The sequence below is a fragment of the Amyelois transitella genome, chromosome 8 (assembly GCF_032362555.1).
Source record: "Amyelois transitella isolate CPQ chromosome 8, ilAmyTran1.1, whole genome shotgun sequence".
Lineage (NCBI taxonomy): Eukaryota > Metazoa > Arthropoda > Insecta > Lepidoptera > Pyralidae > Amyelois > Amyelois transitella.
Window position 1 is genome coordinate 2,490,777 of NC_083511.1, and position 24,480 is coordinate 2,515,256.

The following is a 24,480-nucleotide window of genomic DNA, read 5'->3' on the forward strand; positions in this document are numbered from 1 at the left end:
TATACCTCTATTTTGAAGCATATATTTTTATGTAAGCCTAACTCCAAATTCCCACTGTACCAAATTCATTGTGTAGTGTACTTCTTTGCTTTGAGTAAATAATATGGGTGTAATCAAGCTCAGCAATGTGATATAAACCAAGCCCTCTCATACCTTTTTTTTTTTTATCTTAACACCACCTCAAATCAGTCACCATTCGCCACTTGAGAATATGTCACAACCGTAACCTGATTACGATAAAAAATTATTATACAAAAATTTACAACATAAAAACCACTATAAAATGTTTCAATTAATTACCCCTCCACCAAACCAGTAAATCTGTCAACACTTTGTTTTACTTCAATTATTTCAAACATTATTACAAACTTAAATTATTTCAATCTCAAAAGATTATCATTTCTTTTACTGTTCTTTTTTGAAATATCGGTATGATACTATTTAATTTGTTTTCCATATATATTTTTTTTTTTTAATGTAAATTTTTAGATATAAACTGTTGATCTTAATTAGATACCCCATCGATTCCATAGATATAGGTATATTATTATAATTAGCATGAATATGAATCCATCATGTCGTCGGTCGGTAGATAATTTTTTTTTTAAATGTATTTCAGACTTTATTAATAATCTATATTTCAAAAAGATAAACCTTCACAAAGATTACTTATTTATTATTCTTCCCTTATAATAATCAGTCAGATAACTTCTTTTCCTAATAGGTACTTCAACTATCGTGCTAGTATGGATGTAGGAGACTACACTAGATATGTACAATCATCTAATCACTTATTCTAATTGTAATGACAGTTACTTTAACTACGAATATCTTGACGCAACTTGCCAAATCAATTCCAATGTTCTGCTAAATTCAAACTCCTTATATGATTTTTAACCAATTTTAGACTATGATATGACTATGATTGATGTAACTGATTTTTCCCTCAAAACTTACATATTTGTATCATCACCAGATCATCAAATTAAGTTTAAGCCGCACTTACATACATAGTTAAATAAAAGTACACCCTTTTACGACCCCATTCGTTTCACATTCCATAATCACTTTGTCCTATTTAACCCCTATAGTACTAACCCAAAATATAATTATTCATAATAAATTAAGTAAGTTACCCATTATAACCTTAAAATTGTTAAAAGCAAAATACATATACATACGTCCAAATATAAATCACGTCTTTATCCTTTACGAGGCAGCTAGAATTACACTCTACGAGTATTTTTTTTTCTCCAATAGGTATAAGAATGACTGCAGGGCGAAATTGAAACATACGTGAATACTAGCTGAACTCGGTATTAACATATCAGCCGACTAGTACTTACATATATGATAATAAAGCTGAATTTGGCATTAGCATTCCTTAGGTATTATTAAGTATACAACTAACACATAATTTATTCTTAAATTAAATACTCCTTATGTAAAATACCTTTACTGTATCTACCAATCTCTCTCAACCTGTCATTTGCTTTCTACTGCTTCTCTCTCTACTCGATATTATTAACACTCGTCTTGGTATGATAAACTATTAAGATCAAGTACTGAATCTTAAATATTCTCCATTCCCTAGATCAATTTAAAACTCTCTCTCATCTGTGGAAGTCTCTCTCTCATCTTTAGAAATCTCTCTCTCAATCATGCCTACCTATGTAACCGACCGAGTTTGAGTTACTTATATATCTGTAATAATTTACAGAGATTTATTTTAATTTCTAGCTTTGCCCTACCATATTCATACCGTACTCCTTTTCACTACCTAATTATTTAGTCATACAATTGATAAACCTAAACTAGAGAACTATTTTGTCACATTACATACATATTAATTTGAATCGCTAATCAATATGATTAAACTTAGTCTTTTACAAATGAAACAATTTCTTAATATTTAGTGATTAAAATAAAACACTGTATCTTTATCACATGTAAAAACCATCGACGTTTGATGACTTATTAAATGAATACCTACTTATTACGTAAATTCATCTAATCTCATTGATTCTTTAAAATAGGTTAGCAAACTCTGATACTACTACAACACCAAGGTGTAGAAAATAAATTAATTGTATAACATTTATCTACTCTCAAGTATCGTACATATAATGTCCGACCCCACGTCACCATCTCAACACCAGGATGAACGAAACACTTTAATGTCCGACCCCACGCCATCATTCCATCATGAATTAACAGGACTGTAAAAATCCCGACCCCACACCAGTATAGTATTATAAATATAATAATTTGGAGGACATATTGAACTTCACTAAAACCACTCTTACACAAAATCATCCATCTATAATTACAATTAACTTAATTCTCTACTAGAAAAGTATTTTTAACCCATAGTAGCATAACTGAATGCTGACTCTGTCCACCCCGCAACGACAAATTCGAATAACCGTATAACACAAATATACTTCTGTATCCAAATCTTTCGACCCCGCGCTAGTAACCACATAAGTACCAAGAAGAACAGATAACCTGCCTCCACCTTTCTAATTATATAATCAAAAATCATTTTATTAATAAAAATATAATAATCAGGTTAACTATTAGCTTATCATCTAAACGAAACTTCTAAGTTCGCCCAAGATCGCTGACTCCATCCACCCTGCAAAGAGACAGACGTAACGGAGACGTATTCAATTAACTATAATAGGGTGTCCAAGCTATCTGACTGTTAAACTCTGAAAGTAATACTAAGCTAAATTTAATTTTCTAAACTATTTTTTTGTAACTAATTTGATTAATATATATGTATAAACCCCGCGACCCCAAATTCTACAGTCGTAAAATAAAATCATATTTTTTTTATTTAACTATGTATTTGGTAAATTTTCCAAATCAAAAGTAAAACTAATTATTATTCTGCTATCATTATTACCTACGTAATAAACGTAAATGTTCTCAATAATGATTCCTAAATCTAGGACATATTTTTTTCTCTTTCTAAAATTTGGTCACCCTAACTTCGGAAGAAAACATGTGCAACGTCATAAATAAGCACTCCACTTACAACATTGATTTGGGCTACGTAATTTAGTTTTTTGTTTAGACCCCATATCGATCGTCAATTCTTTCTTATCGTCATGTTTTTCTAACGAACACTTGTAGTCATAAATTAGTCAAACTATTATACTTCTACACGTCAACACGAAAAGTGAGCTCTAGTACTTAGTCAGCCCCTTTTTTGTTTATTTCACACGCTGAGAGGTGACCATAAAGATGTCGAGGTACAACTTGACTCTGTTTTTGTATCCCGCTGAAATCTAAGAACCGGCCCATGAACAGACCTATTGTTTTTTATAAACATTCCCATGTGATAAGACCCACATGAACTATTTCTTTGTTCCCGTTGTAGGCATGGCTTCAAATTGCAAGCTTGCTTAAATATTAACGATTTATAGAATCATACTCCTGAGAAATAAATGGACTACGATCTTGCCCGAACCTTCGCTCCCGAAAACATAAGCATTAATTATTAAAAACAGTAAGTTTTTTTTTTATAACGAACAAGATATAATAGTTTATTTGATATTATTAATTAGAAGATATTATTAATTAGGTTTTGATTATTATAATAAGAAGATAAATGAAATATTTTATGTAGACTTCGCATCACACATCGCGGCAACAAATTGTGACCGATTTACATATTAAATGTACTCGGCCACTTTAATTGGCCAAATAAGAAATCAAGCTAAAATAAAAATAATAAAAGAAATAATATTTAACCTTTAAGCGTTTTAAAAACAATATTTTAATTACATATTTATTTTATAACAATTTAGGAAACAAATCTGAGATAAAACTGTATAAACGTTATATTTTTAATAAAACGAAATTTCTAATTAAATAACCTATTTTTTATATACTTGTCACTACGTTTTTTATATATCCTGGTCACTACGTTTATTTATATCCTAGTCACTACATTTTTTATATCCTAGTCACTACATTTTTTTTATATCCTAGTCACTACGTTTTTTTTTATATCCTGGTCACTACGTTTTTTTTATATCCTAGTCACTACGTTTTTTTTTATATCTTGGTCACTACGTTTTTTTTTATATCCTGGTCACTACTTTTTTTTTTATAACCTAGTCCCTATGTTTTTTTTTATATCCTGGTCACTACATTTTTTTTTTTGATATCCTAGTCACTACGTGTTTTTTTTATATCCTGGTCACGGCACCAAATTGTAACGACCCCCCTCCCCTCTACTATTAATATTAAATACTTATTTAAAAATTATTTAAAATTATATTTACTATTTATTAATTACTATTTAATATTTAATATTTGTAACTATTTACAAACGACACCAAATTGCAACGCCCTAACAAATAAATAAATAAAATACTATCATAATGAAATACATTCTTTTTACGACACCAACGTAATAAATATATAACGTAAAACCTAAGGACCCTTAACTTTCCGTATTTCTTATTTCCTATTGTGATTTCTTAATATGGCCAATAGCACGTGATCATAGTGGTATTTCCCTGGTTGTATAGCCGATATAACCTCAGACTCTACGAAGTCTACATATCCTAGAACAACCCTAGTGAACCTATATGACCTAACTCTGTCTGATTACTAAAAAATGTAAATAGGAACTTATAATGTAGGTAAATAGAGAGTAAATTAAATATTCAAGTTTTCCAATATTTTTATCCAGATTGGAAAAGCATATATGTAATTGATTCCAACACTCGAGCTTCTAGTTAAAGGTAATATGCGTATTTTATTAAGTATGGAATTACAGAATGGTATGATATTTGCATGAGCATTTGAACTTTTGGGAATAGGCATATATTAGGTAAGTATTGAAATACTGAATGACGTCACTTCAGCATTTGAGCTTTCGGGTATAGGCAATATACGTATTTTATTAAGTAAGAGACACAGAAAGACATATTACCAGCATTTGAGCTTTCGGGTATAGGCAAACATTTATATTCAATATGAAAATACAGAAATACATATTTGCAGCATTTGAGCTTTCGGGTATAGGCAGCGACCCCTCCCCGTCGCTACCGGTGGATCGCGACTCCAGACGGGGTAATCCTCCCCCCTAGCTCATTCATATTTTCTCAAGTCAATAAAATTCAAAGAGACCTTGAAGTCTGTATGTCAATACTGTCGAAGTAAGTCAAAGTCCTGTCAAGGGACGAGAGGAGAGACAAAGTGTCTCCAAGCGATATTACCTTATTCTACAATGCAGCATTAGCTTGACATTGCAATGAGCTGAATTAATATTTTTAACTAATTTAATATTTGATATGTCATCAGGAAAGGTAATATCAAATCTCCGAAGGAGAATACACAATACAGTCCAGTCAGTCATCAAAAGGGGTAGTCATTCATTTTAGATAATAAATAGTAAGAATAGGCGTAATTCCTAGATAGGCGAATATTAGATGATAAAACCTTATTGCAATAAGTTTTCATTACTTATTTTGGATTCGAATAAACGAAGGTAATTTATAGAATCGGCCTTCAATAGACCCTGCATATTAATGAATTAAAGATTTAAAGATTATGTGGTAAATATAAGTAGTTGATAGTTATATCCAAAGCATTCATGGCTTTAAATAATACATACGTTATAAATGTATTTCCTCACTTGGTTAATCTTGGCAAAATGATCACAAAAGTAGGTAAGTGTCTGATTGTTTCTCATATAAAACCATAGGTTGTATAAAATAAGTGAAAATATTTCATTCACTAAAAGTTGTAAGGGTGTTTCCCCTGAGATGATCTCATATGAGAATAATACAGATAAAAGACTTTCTAGACTTGATTGCGTATAATCTAAATCTATGTCCAACTCCACTGCTTTGCCTCGAAGAATTACGGACGACCAGTTTCACTGATCAGATCAGATCATAGCTCTCAAAATCCGGAAATCATCCTTTTTAATAATAATTAATTAATATTAATTTTCCAAAGAACATTTCACCCAAGACCAAGCAAGCCAGAAATATTCAAATTTCACAGTAGATAATATATTATTGACTTTGGATCAACTTTCAACCCAAGCAAGAGATTCAACACATAGTTATATCAATTTCATTATTCGAATTCAAATAAATAATAAAATAAAAATAATGGAATTCTTTCACCCGTTTCCAGGAACCGCCTCCCAGGAACCACTTCACTCATCACTTATCGAATAAAATTATATTAATTTAAGTTAATATCGAAATCGATTCCCGCGCGTAATTATTATGCATGCGCGTGCGCAAACCTATCGCGTTTTAGGCTTGTCTACCCCGTTATCTGGCCAGATTCCGTCCGTCCCAATCGTTCGCGACTCAACCCCACGGATGCAGCATCCCGATCCCTAACCGATACTCATAGGCTCCATCGACTCTTCCCGATTGAGATCGACTCTTTGACCGACTGCCAATGATCCCGACTCCCTAGCTCCCGGACCGAGACTGTCCCGACTGAACCTTCGCCCCGAATCGAATGATCTCGACTGATCCAAACCGAATGATCCTTTAGCAAACTTCCAATTTGCTTTTGTTAAAATATGGGCGTGGCCCTAACTAAGACGCCACCAACTTATTAACCAATTAGCATCTCACACGTTTTTGTCAAGCAAGCCCTTTGTCCTTGCACGGCGGAATTAAATATACATACATATGGTCACGTCCACAGCCCCTGCGACCTGACAGAGCCAACAGTCCCGAAAGGACTGAACGGCCACGTTCAGCTATTTGAATTAACTATATTATTAGAATATTATAAAATTGATTTAAATATTAAAATATATTTGTGATAAAATATTTGAGAATGAAATAACGTGTGCAAATATCTTGGACCGTTACAAGGGGTAAGCAGAGACTATCTCTTGCTACGATCTCTGCATACTTCTTTCGCTTCATCCACATTCTTAACTCTCTTCATGCAAGCTCGGCGGTTTCGGGTATTAAAATACTCTACAACAAAATTTTAGGAAATCAAATAATTTATTATGTCCTGGTATCGTGTGATTTAATCGGGATGAAGCTAGTTTACTTAGTTTCGTTTTTCAATTCACATTGATCCTTTTCTTTTTATGCTTCACTTTTCCTCACAAAATCGGCCTGAAATTGCTTTTGATTTTACCCAGGATCCGACTGTTTAGACTACATGTAAATATCGTGCATACAATACCCAAACAAACAAGTCACTCAACACAATCTTACAAAACAAACACAGTCAAAATATTGAACAAAGCCAAAAATATTGAAATACTACATTTTTTTACATGGAAGTAAACTCCTGCTCTTTTCCTAGAGGTGTAGGCAGATTTTCCACTTGCCACGATCCTTGCATACTTCTTTCGCTGTCAAAATTAAAACTCTGTTCATATAAGCTCGTCGGCTTAAAGTCTCTTAAAACCTGACTTTAGCCAGAAAGTCCCTGACTTGATCAAGGTAAGTCGTTTAATCAATCAAAGTTTGTATAGTCTCTGCTTACCCCTCCAGGAAAATGGCGTGATTTTATAAATACGTAAATATGTTTGAATATACAACGAAATGTAATTAGCTTCAAATAGTTAATTAGCAGAATTTACCTAGTTAACATTTCATTTACTCTTTGTTTGTTGTTTGTCCAATATTAAAACTACATTTTATTTGAAGTTCAGCCGTGCATATATTGCCATAATTTAGGTCCCAAGCGTGTCAACAAAAGTACGTAAATTGGACGGACGTCATTCTAAAAGTTGGTTTTCATTTGATTGTTCGTTACGAATAGAATTTTATTGCTAACACGTTTTGAGTATACGAAATTAATATGCGTACCGTGCGTTTTCATTATAGTTCCTTGTGGTTATTTACATTTAAACACGATATTTCACTCGAAAATTCAACTCTTATCGGCTCCGGACATCGGGACTTATTTCACAAAATATGCGTCCCATAAACAAAAGCCTTTACATTACTGCGGTGACTGGCAAGTTACTGCACGAATCCATGGAAAAGTCAAGATATTTAAAATGAAATTAATACAACAAACAGCGGGAATGCTGCCAAGCACTGACTAATCTTGGAATTAATATTATAAATCTGTATCATTTATTATTAACTTGTAATGAATGGTGTCACGAGTTTGAAAGTCAAAATATTACGAACGCATTGAAATTGTGTAATGGACAACAAAATTTTCAAAGAAATTATTGTACCAATAATCCAAAGTATTAATGTATTATATTTATCAATAAAATCCTACTTGTATTTCAATAAGGAAGGAAAGGCTAATAAACTTGTTATATATCTTGTAGGCGATGGGCTACCAACCTGTCACTATTTGAATCTCAATTACATCATCAAGCTGAAAGTCGCCATTCAATCTTTTCTCTTTCTACCCCTTGAGGGATAAAGACATAATTATATGTATGAATATTCCAAAGGATTTTCATATTATAAAATTCTAAGAATTCGTGTATTTATTTTAACAAATCTACTTATTTGAAATGATAGTGGACTAGGCATTGACAGAGTGTAGGAAAACTTAGCTTCGATATTAATTTATTAGAGTGTATTATTACGTACTCGTCAATCATTCTTATTAATAAGATCGGTAATGTCAGTACCGATGTAACAAAGCAAAGTTACTCGAAGTCATAAGCAACAAAATTAATTGATCTTTATGAAGACGCGACTTCATGAAGACGTATGATGCTTTCGCAATTAATTAGGCGCAAAACAGAATTTGTTTTGCATTATTAACCGACTTAAAAAAAGAGAGGTCTTTGCCTGATCATTTTACCCTTTTTCCTTTTCCGTACCTGACACTATTTATATGCAAAATTTCATCAATAAATTAGTTCTATTTGTCGCGCGAAAAACTATGGTTTTTTATTATGACATAAAACGGGACAGCGATAGTCTTAAGCGCGATAAAAATGGCGTCGCGCGTGCGATGCTGCCAGAGCAGGAAGAGTACCTGGCGCAGATAATTATTGTTCTTCGCTACCAAACTGGAGTAACTTTAATATAGAAACTGAAGTCGAAACCAACCTAAAACTCACATATCGATGGCTCCTACGTATACTATCGTAATCCACAAAATAGCCATTTTCGTTTTATTAGTATTTCCGAAATATTTTATTATAAACTATCTAATTCACAAACAAAAAAAAATCTATCATTTAAAATTAAAAAGTTTTCACACGTATATAATAGTATGTTGCCGTTTCCTGCATAGTATACCGTCGTAATGTCTTATACGATCTGCTACGGGGAAGGCAGGAGCGGAGTTGGCAATCGTAACGATTACTTGCGGTTTGGTACGCTGCAAAGAAGCGCGATATTTTCGTACAGCGCGTCTGCAGATTTCACACATAATACAATAACTAAATTGATGTATGTTAAGAATGCGTAATAAGTATAGGATGGATTATTCAAAACAACACGCTAGAGGTCGAAAATTATGCGATATTGCATTAAAAACGACAACGGCAAGAAATGACACTGTTGTTTCTTAATCAATTTCTATTACCTAAAATTTGGCGTTGCTCAATAATAATGTAGAAGAAACTGGATGAGTACTGAGTAAGTATACTGACAAGAAATTTGTAATATTCAAGTATTTGCTTATTTTTTGCCAATAGTTAAAACTTAAACTATAGTAAATATAACACACGATTGTTTACGTTATTCATTTGCATTGAACAAGTATCGTAAGTATCATTTACTATTATTTACATTGTCATCAAAACTTTTTTTTTATCGTATGCAATACATACGATTTTTTACGTGGTTAATATTGAAATATTTATTATAGCATTTACACTTACTACAATTTACATTGTTTAATTATATTTTTTTATTGATAGTAATGTTTAGTTAAGATTGTTTACGTATTAGATGCAAAATAAATATGTATCTTATGTATCATTTTATTTAAAAAAACGGCCATTTATAAATCTTACGGAATTAATCACTTGCTATTTCAAATTTTTTTATACTCATCATTATCAGAAGAAGCAGATTTATAAGAAATTGACACACTTTCTAAAATGAATATGATACCGGTATTTTGATGCAATTGTTACAACTAATATTTTAAATCTACTATTGACATATGTAAATATCACAATAGTAGATTTTATCAGTTATTATATTTTCAGGAAACATTTTAAGCAACTTACCTGAAACTATAATTGATCACTTGCAGCATTCCCCTGTTCATAGAGTACTTAACAATTTTTTCACCAAAGTCTTCAAACACACAGTACCCGTCTTGCCCTGAATATACAACTAACAATGTAGAATAAATAGGCATGATTTTTGCCCGTACTTTATTGGTGATCAAACTATTCGACGTCCTTAGCAAACACGCCGTTAACATATTTGAGTGATGTTACACCTACTCCCGAAATAAAAAAGGTAACTAAACAGACAAGGACCATTAGAAACAGTACATTTATTAGAAGACAGTATAAGAATGAATGGATATATGCAAAAAGAAAAATAAAAAAAATCTTGGTAAGGTGTACGTGACTCGTGAAGGTATACAAAATCCGAAAAAAGAAATAAAATCACCGTGTAAATGTCGATTAAAATGTTTCAAAAATATATCAACTGACCAAAGAAAAGCCAGTTTTGCTTTGGCTTTCTGGAAATTTGGTAATCATCATAAACGATGGATTTATGTATATAATCTAGTAAACCAAAATCTTAAGCGAAGAGTTTATATTGATACCCATATGGTATATAAGTATTAAGTATTGATTGGGGTAATCAATACTTATATACCAGGTACTTATATTCCCGAGTCAGATAGTACAGATGAAATTACATTATAGTTTGCAAAACAGTTCTTATCTACGCTGATGAACAGTGAACAATTTGTTTACACAGTAATACAGAAGACAGACTCTTCTACAGGTACTGTTGCTACTGATAACCGAGGCAAGCATTAAAATTATCCATGTAAATATCTGCTGATGCCAGGAAAAGCGTATGTGACCATATCAAATGCTTCCAACCTGTAGAATCCCATTATACTCGAAAAGATAATTTTAAATTGTATTTAGATAGTGACATAAACTTATGCTCTTTGCGCGGTCTTAAGTTGGTTGTCCGATTTCATATTTAAAGAAGTAATGGCAGGGGCAGTCGAATCTAGGTTTTGGTTAGCTAGCGCCACAGGGTAAACCGGAATAGAATAGATTATGCAGCTTACATGTTAACAACGTGTAATGATTGTTTTTTTTATTTGGATTTTTTTGGAAAAATATATATATAACAAGAAGGAGACAGTGTTTATGCATTGATTAAAGGAACTGCCAATAATACCTAAATATATCTATACTCCTTTAGAATGGTTTGCATAAGTGCGATGGGCTAAGCAAGATGGAAAACCTTATAATGTTTTTGAGATGGATCATACCAAGTTATTGAATAATAAATCAACTTTGAGCTTAAAAAATTGGTCTGAAAATATTAACAGTGAAGTAGTGCAATGGATAAACATAAAAGAAATAAATGTTTTTTCTTCTGAGCCTAATAAACTTCTCTATAAATATAATTTAGATGAATCCCAATACATGACCAAATACAAGACGACGACTCCAAGATAGTACCCATATTCCTCCACTTTATGATTATGTGCTCCCCATATCTTTCTATCAAATGACCTAATAAGTCTTTGCAATAGTTCAATTATTCCAGCAGTTCAACATAACTTTAACTAAGGAATAGGCTTATATACTTGGGATTCCTATTTTAGGTGATGGGCTAGCAACCTGTCTCTATTTGAATCTCAATTCTATCATTAAGCCAAGCAGTACAAAAAAGAATAGGACTACTCCATCTCTTTCCTATGGATGTCGTAAAAGGCGACTAAGGGATAGGCTTACAAACTTGAGATTCTATTTTTTTTAGGCGATGGGCTAGCAACCTGTCACTATTTGAATCTCAATCCTATCATTAAGCTAAATAGCTAAACGTGGCCATTCAGTCTTTTCAAGACTGTTGGTTTTGTCTGCCCCGCAAGGGATATAGACGTGACCATATGTATGTATGTAAGCCAAGCGGTTGACCGTGATAACTGTTGGCTCTGTCTTCCCCGCAAGAGTATATTCCCGCATAGACGTGATTATATATCGTATAATAATATATTATCTCTATATTGTGCATATTGTTTGCATTAAAAACACACAAATCATCAAGAAATATTATTTTACTTTATCAAGATAATTAATTTTAGTTGTTATTTTTTTAATTCTGGAGAAAATGTTTATTTTATGTGCAATTATTATGTTCTAAAAGTATGAAAATAAAATAATCTCTGATTCTTTGATTATGATGAAAAATTCCAAAAATATTAATTGGTGTAATAATTTATTATGCACAAAATTAATACCTTACACTCAACTGCCTATTATCATAATGAAATTTATGTTTTAAATAAGTTTTAAATATAATATCCCAACATACGTGCATAAACAAAAATCTTATATTCCCGTAAAAAGCAGTAAGTAACTCATACAACATTTTTTGTTGACAAATATACAAAGTAAATACTCGTAAAGGAAAGATACGATTTTTTGATCAACAAATTATACGAAGTAAATAATTGTATAGATAAGTTACGATTTAAAAAAAAAATTCGTTTCAACTTAAAGTATCCTAACAACAATATCTCAGAAACTATAACATATTTATAAATGAATGTTATTATATTCATATACACTATACTTCAAAAAATTGTAGAAAAAAAATCATGTGTCTAGCTTAAAATTTACAGGAACTACACACTCTAACACGTTCAATCGCTTCTCCTGTAAAGTTACATTTTAAGACATACGATAGTATACTTGGGAGCCATCGATATATAAAGTTCAAAGTGGACCTTCTTATTATATATTAAGTTCGCTCCGTTTTTTACCATTTTGTTCATTAGGAAAGTTTAATAAATCTGCAAATATTCGAAAACAACAGACCTCGGTGTCATTGATCCGAGCAAAATAGGATTCCGTAAGAAAGTTCCGCAAAGAATTCCCAGTCCGCAGCTGGGAAATGAGGGAACGGGAGAAACTTTAAAGGATTTAATGGAAGCCCCATATTGTGTATACCAAACTTGCGAAGTTTTGAAATAAGAAGTAAAAAAATATGATAGAATAATGCTTTCAGACGGTGTGATAACAAAAAGAAACAAAAATGGTATGTGTTTTTCCCCAAAGTGTCAATGGAAATAAAGATAAGTAAGTAGTTAAGATTTTGGGCGTTGAGCTTGCAACTTATTCCTAAATTTCTATTAAAGACGTGCAGGTTAACATGGCCTGCGAGTCTTTTGGCTAATGGCTTTGTCTAGCCTTAAAGATATAAAGAGGTGATATGTATCATAGCAGATTAAATAAAAATATAATTTACTAATTTGGGGCTTCGACATCCTAACGAAAATTCAGTCCCCGAGAAGTTTGCACCGAGAGAGTAAGAATGTGGATGAAGTGAAAGAAGTATGCAGGGATCGTGGCAACTGGAAAGTTATTGTCTCTGCCTACTCCTCTGGGAAAGAAGCGTGATTGAATAAAGGGTGTAAATGTATGACTAAAGGGCCCGCTAAAGACAAGACTAAAGAGCCCGCTAAAGACAAAATCTTTATTTTATATGCTGTGAAAATATTTGCAACAACATGTCGTGTTAAATGGTCCATTATTTTCAGCTTTCACCAGCTTTTAGCTCTAAGATTTGAAAAGATTTTATCTTCCGTTCAATGTTCTTCATGTCACTCACAGTACTACCGCTAAAAGTAGCTTTGAGCTAAAAGCACTAACTTGTAGTATAACTTTAAGTTCTAAAGCTTGTGTGGCCCAAGGCTAAGAAAGTATACGCTAAGGAATTAACGTTACAAAGTATCGTTATAAGTTAATCTTTGATCAAATCGGGATCGTTGTGCCGATGAAAACCGACAAGCTTTCATGAAAAGGGTTATGAATGTGAATGAATCGATAGAAGTATGCAGAAATCGTGACAAGTGAAAAGATATTACCGCTGTCTACCCCTCTATTTCATGTTCTATTTTATAGCCCAAAATCACACGGCAGACATTACTCCTATCTTAAGCTGCTGCGAATAACTCCAGGAAGTATGTTTCCTGCGGGATTCCAACCCCCGACTTCCGGATAATAAGGAAAACGCTTAAGCCACTAAATCACTGGGTAATAAAACTAAGATAAATCTGAGCTGATCTTATTACTCTCCTATTAATCAAGTCATTATAAAAATAAATTAGTCACAGTTTTTAGGTAAAATAAAGTTAGTTATGCCTGATTTAAATTTGTTTTCAACAAGAGTTAGCTCTTAAATTTGACAAGAAGAAAATGAGAAAAAATAATCTTTTTTAGCTGCTTTCGAAGGTTGTTAGCTTACAGAATTCTATGTTAATGCCGTTGCTAAGGTTTCACTTAGAAAGGAGTCGCTTTGTGTAAAACCTGACTCACCCAATCTAAGATCCATGGTCAAAGGCACATCCCGGGCTCCTCCCCAGAGGGGTGAGGAAGCAACCAGGGCTCAAGCCAGGAAGAAGCAGTTCTCAAATTAAGATCTAAACACTTCCCATGCAGCTAATAAAAGTGAATCCGGAGAACGTCTAATAAACTTGGCATTCTTCTTTAAGGCTATCAACCTGTCATGTATATGAATCGCAATTCTATCATTAACTCATATAGCTGAAAGTGGCCTTTTGAGACTGACTTTTGAGTCTTTTTGAGACTGATAGCTCTGTCTGCTACTTATATTTGGATTATGTATGTATGTATTGTTGTATGATAACTTTGAAGAAAGTTTATGACATGCGCCACGATTTCAGATTGTGACGGCGAGTGACCGCTGTTTTCTTATTTCCGCCTTTTATTTCAGAAGTGCCCACCTGGTTTTCAATTTCCTACACAAAGAGCTCAACTAGACAGAATGTTATTCCCTTAAGTGGCGAGTTCGACGGATATTGTTGTAAACTCGACGGTTTCCAAACTACTTTGATTTTATATTCGCGATTGTTGGAAATGTTCTCGTTTTGGATACTTTTTGTCTCGTGTAAGAATAAAAGTACTCGTAATTCCATTTATTTTTTGACTATCCTGGGATTATAAGTTAATCTTATCTTTCTAAACTAAATCGATTGATCTACAGCACTCGCTTTTAAAGCTTTGAATCTACTAGTTTATAAGAAATTTACTATTTTAACTTTTTACTCTCAGTTTTCTTTTAAACTTTGTATATCATGCGGTCGTATAGTGCAAGTTTTTATATATAATGAATATTATTTTACCAACCACAAACCTCAATTTCCCTGCAATCGTCCCAAACAAAAATCACAGTCGATAACATTACGCAGAATTAGGTCATAAGGAAGATACATGTAACGTGCCGGCCCATATCGTCAAAATTCTAGCCACGACCGCTCCCTAAATCACGGAAGGGTTTGAGGTACATAATTCACCAGTATGGAGTTACAAAATAGATATAAAGAACTTAGGTTTAAGGGTTTTAGTTTTTTGGAAACAGAATTATAAAAAATCACTTCCTACAGCTGAACGTGGCCTTCCAGTCTTTTGGAAATTGATGGCCCTATCGACCACGTAATGGAAAAAGACGTGATTGTATGGATGATACTGACAATAGCTGTTTTCTGAGTTATCTTACAAAACTATATTTCTTTGTTTCAGATTTCTTTGCGCATCAAATATCCAGAATGCTACATAAATGGAGATTTTTGAAAAATATTCCATACAGCGGGTGAGCCATTCAAATATACATAAACCTAGGATTGAGTGACAAACGTATAATTAAATACTCGTAGGTACATCTATTGGTTATAGTGTAACTTTGTTGTTACCATCAAGTTAATTTAAAATATGCCTATAAAAATCATCAAATAAGTAATAATGCAAGTTAAAACATCGAAACTAACTTCAAATGTTATCCACCTGTTGAGGATTATAACAACCATACTTGTGATTCTCTTATACAGTAAAAAGATTTAAATCATTTGATCTGATCGTGTTAATATGCAATACATCAACATTATATCAATAGAATATTTATTTTTGTTCCAGAAAAATGGCATATAAGAGGATGAGTCTTCTGGGAATTGCATCTGAACAAACGAAAAAATGTTACCACCGTTTTGTGTCGAAATATTCCAAAATCGAAAATGCGATTAAGTTTAATACTCTTAAAAATAATGCTACGTGAAATGTAGCGAAGACATCACAAAAATGGGTCAGGCATCCACACAATTCGACACCAACTACACTTTAGTAAATTATACCGAAATATATGATGCAATTGACGTCGATAAAGACATTTGCGCCGTCGCAGATGACCCTAAGTACCCGAGTAGCTTCGGTATCACCCTGGCCGTCCCAGAATGGGAGGCCATTTGCACAGCTATAGTACTCACCCTTATAATCATATCGACAATAGTTGGGAACATCCTAGTCATCTTGAGCGTCTTTACGTACAAACCTCTGAGGATAGTTCAAAACTTCTTCATAGTATCCTTAGCAGTTGCAGATCTCACTGTGGCTATACTCGTACTGCCCCTCAACGTCGCTTACTCGATCCTGGGACAATGGGTGTTTGGAATTTACGTGTGCAAAATGTGGCTGACGTGCGACATAATGTGCTGTACATCATCCATCTTGAACCTGTGCGCGATCGCCCTCGACAGGTACTGGGCCATTACGGATCCCATAAATTACGCACAAAAGAGAACTTTGGAAAGGGTTTTGCTAATGATCGGAATAGTATGGATACTCTCTTTAGTCATTAGCTCCCCTCCCCTACTAGGATGGAATGATTGGCCTGACGTATTTGAACCGGACACGCCATGTCGCTTGACTTCACAACCAGGCTTTGTCGTCTTTTCGTCATCTGGATCTTTCTACATTCCTCTAATTATTATGACTGTAGTTTACTTCGAAATATACTTGGCCACCAAAAAAAGACTACGAGACCGTGCTAAGGCAACAAAAATTAGCACTATATCCTCCGGTCAGAATAGGTTTGCCGCAAAAGACAGCGACCAAAATGACCAAGACTCAGTGAGCTCGGAAGCCAATCACAACGAGCATCACGGCGTAACACATCTGGTGTCCGACAGTGAAAAGAAAAAGCGAACCAGAAAACTGACTCCAAAGAAGAAACCCAAAAAGCGATATTGGAGCAAGGACGACAAGTCACAAAACAAACTTATCATTCCAATTTTGTCCAACGAGAATTCTGTAACAGATGTGGTAGAAAATATAGAGAATAGGAATACGTCGTCCGAAAGTAATTCGAAAGAAACACACGAGGATGAGTTGTTGCCAGCAAACGAGCCGGCGAGTAAGCCTCCGAAGCGAGCGAAGCCGAGTCAACAAAACACTGTTTACCAATTCATTGAGGAGAAGCAGCGCATCTCGTTAACTAGGGAGCGACGCGCGGCCAGGACTCTCGGAATCATAATGGGAGTGTTTGTAGTGTGCTGGCTGCCTTTCTTCGTGATTTATCTTGTGATCCCATTCTGCGCGAGCTGTTGTTTATCAAACAAGTTCATAAACTTCATAACGTGGCTCGGATACGTTAATTCAGCTTTGAACCCCCTCATCTATACTATTTTCAATATGGATTTCAGAAGGGCGTTCAAAAAACTACTTTTTATAAAGCCGTAGTGTACTTGTGCCAAAACGGTGTAGTTTTCGCTTGGAGTTTTGAAGGCCGCTGATTTGCTCAAATTATAAAATTCTTGAATCCTTCGGTAACCTATAATATGTATAAGATAACTTAGGTAGATATTCTATTTAGGTTTACGTATTAAGAGAGTTAAAACAATATAAAAAATAATCTTTTGTGTACAGTTCTATAACATTTTAAAGCGGGTATTTCAATAGTAGTAATAATGCATTATTGTATACTAAAAGTGTACATAGTAAAATGTCCTTGTGCAAGGCACAGTAGATAGTTTATTCGTATGTAAATAGTTATATGAAAAACGAATTTAAATTTAATGAATAGATGTAATCAACGAAATCGTCAAATGTAACATGATAAGATGTAAATACATATCTCAGTTTTAATGTAAATAATTGTATCACATTTATTACATACATTTCTGTATCATTTTACACAAGGGGTCTTACACATTGTAGTGATTCAAACTAATTTTGCATGGTTATTATTTTTCACTAAGGAATTTACAATATCTAAGTAGATCGACCACATATTCCAAAGCATAGACTCTGAAGGTAACCAAGTTACTCGTACATCCAGTTGTAGTTTGCCATAATAAAATTTATGCTTACTAATTTGTAAGTTTAAAAACGTAAGTTTTAACTTAAACACTTGGGCATTATAAATGTCTAGTTGTAATTAATGCACAATTTTTCCGTCAGTGATATTTTGACAGCCTATTTACAAATTTTTATTAGGGGAGTTTGAAGACGTTTGAAGTGAACAAAGTTTCATATTACAGCATTATTCAGTGTAAAATAATTATTTCAATACAATGTTAGACGCAGAGTATCCAAGCAGACGTGTAAAAATTTAAACTACTTACCGTTGTTAAAATATTTGTTTTTAATTTAAACTTTTTTAATATTGTAACTACGAGTATACATATGTTGTAAGATCCCTTTCTTCTAGTTAGGAATTAATTTTGTTCCCATTTAAGATGAAATAGTTTTACAGTATATCCCTTTAAAATAATTTGAGCCCTTATTTGAAAGGGATATTACATTATAGACGTAAACATTTTTAATGATTCTTCTGGATCGTACTGTAATAAAACATAATTGATTGTTTTTTTTTGGTGTTTTTTATTTTATTTTTATCCTTACAATACAAGTTAATTATACCTCATTTTTAAATGTCATTTATAATGAAGAAAGACCGCTGGTTTAGAAAAATATGTGAAATCAATCACATGTTATCTGCTCACGTCAGGAATCGAATCCAGGACTGCCACAATAATAGTTTTTCCAGAAACACTTAACATTTTTAACAAAACAGAAACACTTAAAGCGCTTTAAAATCTGTTCCAAATCCACTTAAATCCAGAGAATGGTACAAATGGAACTGGAATGAAGTTGAAAAATCAGTAATTTTCGCAAGATTGTCGACATCGCACAAAAATACAAACCGTAATGCTTTTTCTCAAGACACTAGCTGCGCTCCGGGGCTTCGCTTCCCTGAGAATTGCGCGATTGTAAGTACCTTTTTTAATATTTCAGGTTACATTCTTCTACTCGTAGACGAAATTTCACCAAAATCTGACCATTTCATTTTGCATGCAAAACTAAAAAACATATCCACACATCCTTATAAACTTTTGCATTTATCGCTTGGTTATAAACAAACATACAGTCTCGCCTTTATACCTTGCGGGGTATACAAAGCCAACGGTCTTAAAAAGATTGGTAGGCCACGGTCAAATAGTGACAGGTTGCTAGCCCATCGCCTAAAAAAGAATCCCAAGTTTGTAAGCCTATCCCTTAGTCGCCTTTTACGACATCCATGGGAAAGAGATGGAGTGGTCTCTCTTTTTTCTATTGTTGCCGGGAAACACACGGTACTTACGCAGGGTATACTTTCAATATATCTCTAATATTTGTGATAGAAGAAGTAAATAAAATAACTAGAAACGAGATATGTTCTCACTTCTTCTTCTCCTCTTTGCGTTACAAAATTTTCATTGGTTACATTCTCTCCCTCTTTCGCTCTCTCATCTTTTTTTTTCCAGCGCAGATTGTAAACGTCAGAAATGTTCATACATTTTTTTTGGGTTGGCAACTCGTACCTTACCTAACCTATACGATCTCAATTGCATCTGAACGTTGCCTTACAGTCTTTTCGAGGTTGTTGGCTCTGTCTACCCGGTAGGGATAAAGACGTGATTATATATATTAGGATGTTTATATAATCAAACAACAACGTGCTGGGAACCGCACCACAAGGCAGATTAAACACAAGATATAAACACGTGAATACACGAGTTATTTACAGCTGCAAGAGTTGTTCTTAGTCCACAGTCTTAGTAGATGTAAACAGGGGTTTATAATCAGTGAGTTTAGTACAGTCTGGCTCATTACACAAAGAACCCACTTCTAAAGCAGCTGAGCCCAGATCTAGATAAGTGTTTCATAGTTTTAATTAGTGTGGGGTTTATTTCCACGACGGTCACACTGCTAAATACAATATAACTTTGTTTAAATTAGTAGGTGTCTGACACGGGTAAATTACCAATTTTATTGGTGTAAAGTTGTATGTAGGTTTACATGAGTACATTGAACAATCTGATTACTGTACCCATGTTTTTTCTATTTATTCATTTATTTAAACTTCATTGCACAAAATACAAATGTATAGCAGAATTGGCGGACTTTATGCTAGCAGCATTATCTACCAGTCAACCATTGGGTCTTACAGAGAACTTTATGTGGGGTCAAACGAAATAAATATATGTATTTATACCTACACAAAATATAAGATAAAATAATTATAATATTCATACATAAAAACTACAATAAATAAACAATATACATAAATAAATAGGTGCAGCGATTACCGAAATGAGTGAAAAGGCTTATGGGAAATAAATACCCTCGCAACTCAGAGAACCCCGTTTACCCATGATTTGAAACTAGAACGACTTGGGGATGTCCTGATGGACTCGGGAAGTGAATTCCAGAGCCTAACAGCCATAATGACGAAAGAATTGGACGCAAAACCTGTACAGTAAAAAGGGGTAGCAAGAGTTAACTTATTTGAAGAACGTAGCATTCTTTCGTGAGTAGAACTTAATAGTTGGAAGTCTTTTTTAAGACAGTCTCGGGCAAGCTTATTATTAAGAATGTTATAGAGCTGACATAAAATACTTTTCTTTACCAAGTGGTTTAACACAAAAACTGAACAAGAAAAGAAATAATTATGAGGTTAAATCGGTAATAATGAACAGATACACGTACATGGATCACATCATCATTCCATACGGGTCAGTCAGAGCCAAAAATCACGAAACTCGAGTATCTAAACTAATATATCTCAGAGCTTCAGACACGACCGCAATTTCCAATAGCTTTTAACTCAGGTACCTTAAGGAGCTCTTAATCTTAACAAGCCCACTCGACCACACTCCTAATGCATGCAGTGTAACTTGCATACATACTTACAAACGTGACTGTATGAGTATGTGAATGTACATACATACAGTCACGTCTTTATCTCTTGCGGGGTAGACAGAGGCACAGGCTTAAAAAAATCTGAAGAGCCACGTTGAGCTGTGTGGCTTAATGTAACTTCTTGGTAAGTAAGTATAGCCTGATTAAGGTTAGTGAGTCAGAGGTTCCAATTTTGAAGAACACACTAACATTTATGGACTCTTAGCCCTTTGAACGCCATGGACACTTTTAGGCGTCTATTAGAAATTTTGCCAAGACGCCAACGTCACCTTATGTCAATTATGGCTTAGTAAAAATCGTTAGTGAATCTGTTTCATAAACCCATCATTGAAGTAGCTCAAATGGACAAAAACTTTGGTCGTGGCGACGTGGGCAAGAATCATAATTTTACTTGCGGCGTTCAAAAGGTTAATGAACAGATTTATAATGGTCTTTGCCAGACACCACAGTAAATAATCAACTTATGCTTACTTACATACCGTATACCAAGGGCCTTGTGGTTCCCGGCACCAATAGAAAAAAATAATAGGACCACTCCATGTCTTTCCCATGGATGCCGTAAAGACGACTAAGAGATAGACTTATAAACTTGGGATTTTTCGTTAAGGCGACGGGCTAGCGACCTGTCACTATATAAATCTCAATTCTACCATTAAGCCAAATATGACCTATCAGTCTTTTCAAGACTCTTGACCCTGTCTACGCCCCAAGGGACATAAAAGTGTGTATGTATGTTTTAAATGCTGAGACATACAAACAGACAGACGACCAAGATACAACTATAAAGGATTAAGCGAATTAGCTTTTCCGTTTTAGCGAACAATTTGGACCACATTCATAAATTAATTACGCCTTTATTCCTTAAGACGTTTACAGACAAAGGCAACAGTCTCAAAAAAACTGAAAGGTAACTACGCAGCCCTAAAAATACGCTGGTGAAATAGAATCCCCCTGATACATGTAATGCAACGCGAAAGTTTAAGTAGATAAAACGAAACAAACAAGTAAGAAAAGATTTCCTGAAACTCTCATGAGAATGGGAATTGAGGAGAAATTGCTTTTACCAACGCAGATACGTACGGAATTTATCCTGAACGCATTTGATTAGGGATTTCTTTTTATTGTAAGTTAATAAATATAATTTATACGAGATATTTAAATAACCACACAAGAATCAACGCCGTGCGGTTATCAGCACTAATAGAAAAAAGAATAGGACCACTCCATCTCTTTCTTATGGATGTCGTAAAAGACGACTAAGGGATAGGCTTACAAACTTAGATTATTTTTAGGCGATAAGCTAGCATCCTGTCACTATTTGAAACTCAGTTCTATCATTAAGCAAAATAGCTGAACATGGCCGTTCAGTCTTTCCAAGACTGTCGACTTTGTCTTCCCCGCTACGGATAAAGACGTGATAGAATGAATGTATGTGTAAATGAATTATAATAATAAAATAGTATATGTACATAATGGTCATGTAGTTTGACGATATTCTATATTCAAACTATCTGTCATGAAACTTAAAACATTCGTCCTATCATTCAAACTTAGAACTCATCATACCGGTCCCTTCTCATTAAATTTAGGGTACCACAGATCTCTCGATGTGGCAACTATAAAACAATTATAAGGGTAAGGCTACCAACTGTACTAATTCAAGGATCAAACTTTGCGTTTGAAAATAATGTACACTGACATCAAATGTTAAGCGACAGTTCCATTAAGTTGTTTTATTTAAAAGCAGGACCAGTCGTAAATGTTACTGTTTGAAATAAGGTTTATTGTAGATTGCGCCGTGTGGTTCCCGCGCACCAATATACAAAAGGAATAGGATCTTTTTCCTACGGATTTCGTCAAAGGCTTCTTAGAGATAGGCTTATGAACTTGGGATTCTTCTTTTAGGCGACCTGTCACTATTTGAATCTCAATTCTATCATAAAGCCTTACAGCTGAACGTGGCCTGTCAGTCTTTCAAGACCGCTGACTCTGTCTACCCCGCATATATGTGATATAGACGTGATTATGTGTGTGAGTGTGTAGACTGCGCGCACCATGATTCTTGGAACCAGTATTTAAACTGACTGTAAACACCAGTTGTTAAAGTTAACTAACATTCTGACACAAGTTAACGAATGTTAGGTAAATTTAGACATTCACGTTGCATAAATTCCTAGAGAGCTAAAATTTGACAAGGACGCTAGAAATACCTCCTCCTCTTCTACCCCCTAGTGTTAATTCCATTTACTTACATCTCTTGCCGGGTAGACAGAGCCAGTCTTGAAAAGACCGATAGGCCACGTTCAGCTGTTTGGCTTAATGATAGAATTGAGATTCATATTGTGACAATATACTAGCCCGTCGCCTAAAAGAAGAATCCCAAGTTTGTATTGCCTATCCCTTAGTCGCTTTTTACGACATCCATGCGAAAGAGATGGAGTGGTCCTATTATTTTTTCTATTAGTGCCGGGAACCACACGGCTTTACTCGTTGTACCAAATAATTTACTGAAATGTTCGTATCTGGTTACCAAAGATCAGCTACTTACGTGGATTAAGGGGAGTTTACAATATCGACCCAGTATCTAAGTCGGCAATGAGGTTAATGTTAAAATATACATTCAAATGCTTAGTGTTTATGACACATTCATATTTAGAGCTATAACATTTTATTGGCTCTTAGTTTTAATACCATTTGAAGAAAATACGCGGTACAATTCTGAAATATACTTTTGTAGGCTTTGTTTACGACACGAAGACAAATAGAATATATAGAAATAAGTACATATATACTATTATATAGATATAATCACGTCTTTATCCCTTGCGAGTACGTCAGAGCTATCACTAGGCATTGAAAAGACTGAAAGGCCACGTTTAGCTTAGCATGGCTTTAGAAATGAGTACAATTATTAAATTCATTAAACCGCGCTGTCTGGGCAGTGGTTTTGTTAATGAAAAAGTTACGCTTTTGGCCATTATTTCTTATTTTATAAGAAATAATGGCCAAAAGCGTAACTTTTACTCAACTGACTAATAAAGTAATTTTCTTGTCTTGTTGTTGTCAAGACTTAATTCCTTGGGTCGCCTGAAAATTTTTCATTTTGTTATTTTTACAGATTTGCTCTTGTTTTTATAAAGCAGATGGTTTAATGTTACTACAATATGATATTAATACGTAAATATTAATTTAAATCAAAGAAAATATATACGGGACAAATTACACAGAGTAACCCTCGAAGTGAGTTCAAAACTTGTGTTACGAGATACTAACTCAACGATACT

At 33.9% G+C, this 24,480-nt stretch overlaps 1 protein-coding gene across 1 annotated transcript; it reads left to right on the forward strand.

Moving 5' to 3' along the window:
• Positions 1 to 16,255: 16,255 nt before the first annotated feature.
• Positions 16,256 to 17,717, forward strand: LOC106140849 (octopamine receptor). Its single transcript, XM_013342495.2, has one exon. The coding sequence runs from the start codon at positions 16,256 to 16,258 to the stop codon at positions 17,690 to 17,692; it is 1,437 nt and encodes a 478-aa protein (XP_013197949.2). The 3' UTR covers positions 17,693 to 17,717.
• The last annotated feature ends 6,763 nt before the right edge of the window (positions 17,718 to 24,480 follow it).

Bases quoted from the DNA above. Each gene is read 5' to 3' on its own strand.
- LOC106140849 (XM_013342495.2), top strand. From the start codon at position 16,256: ATGGGTCAGGCATCCACACAATTCGACACCAACTACACTTTAGTAAAT.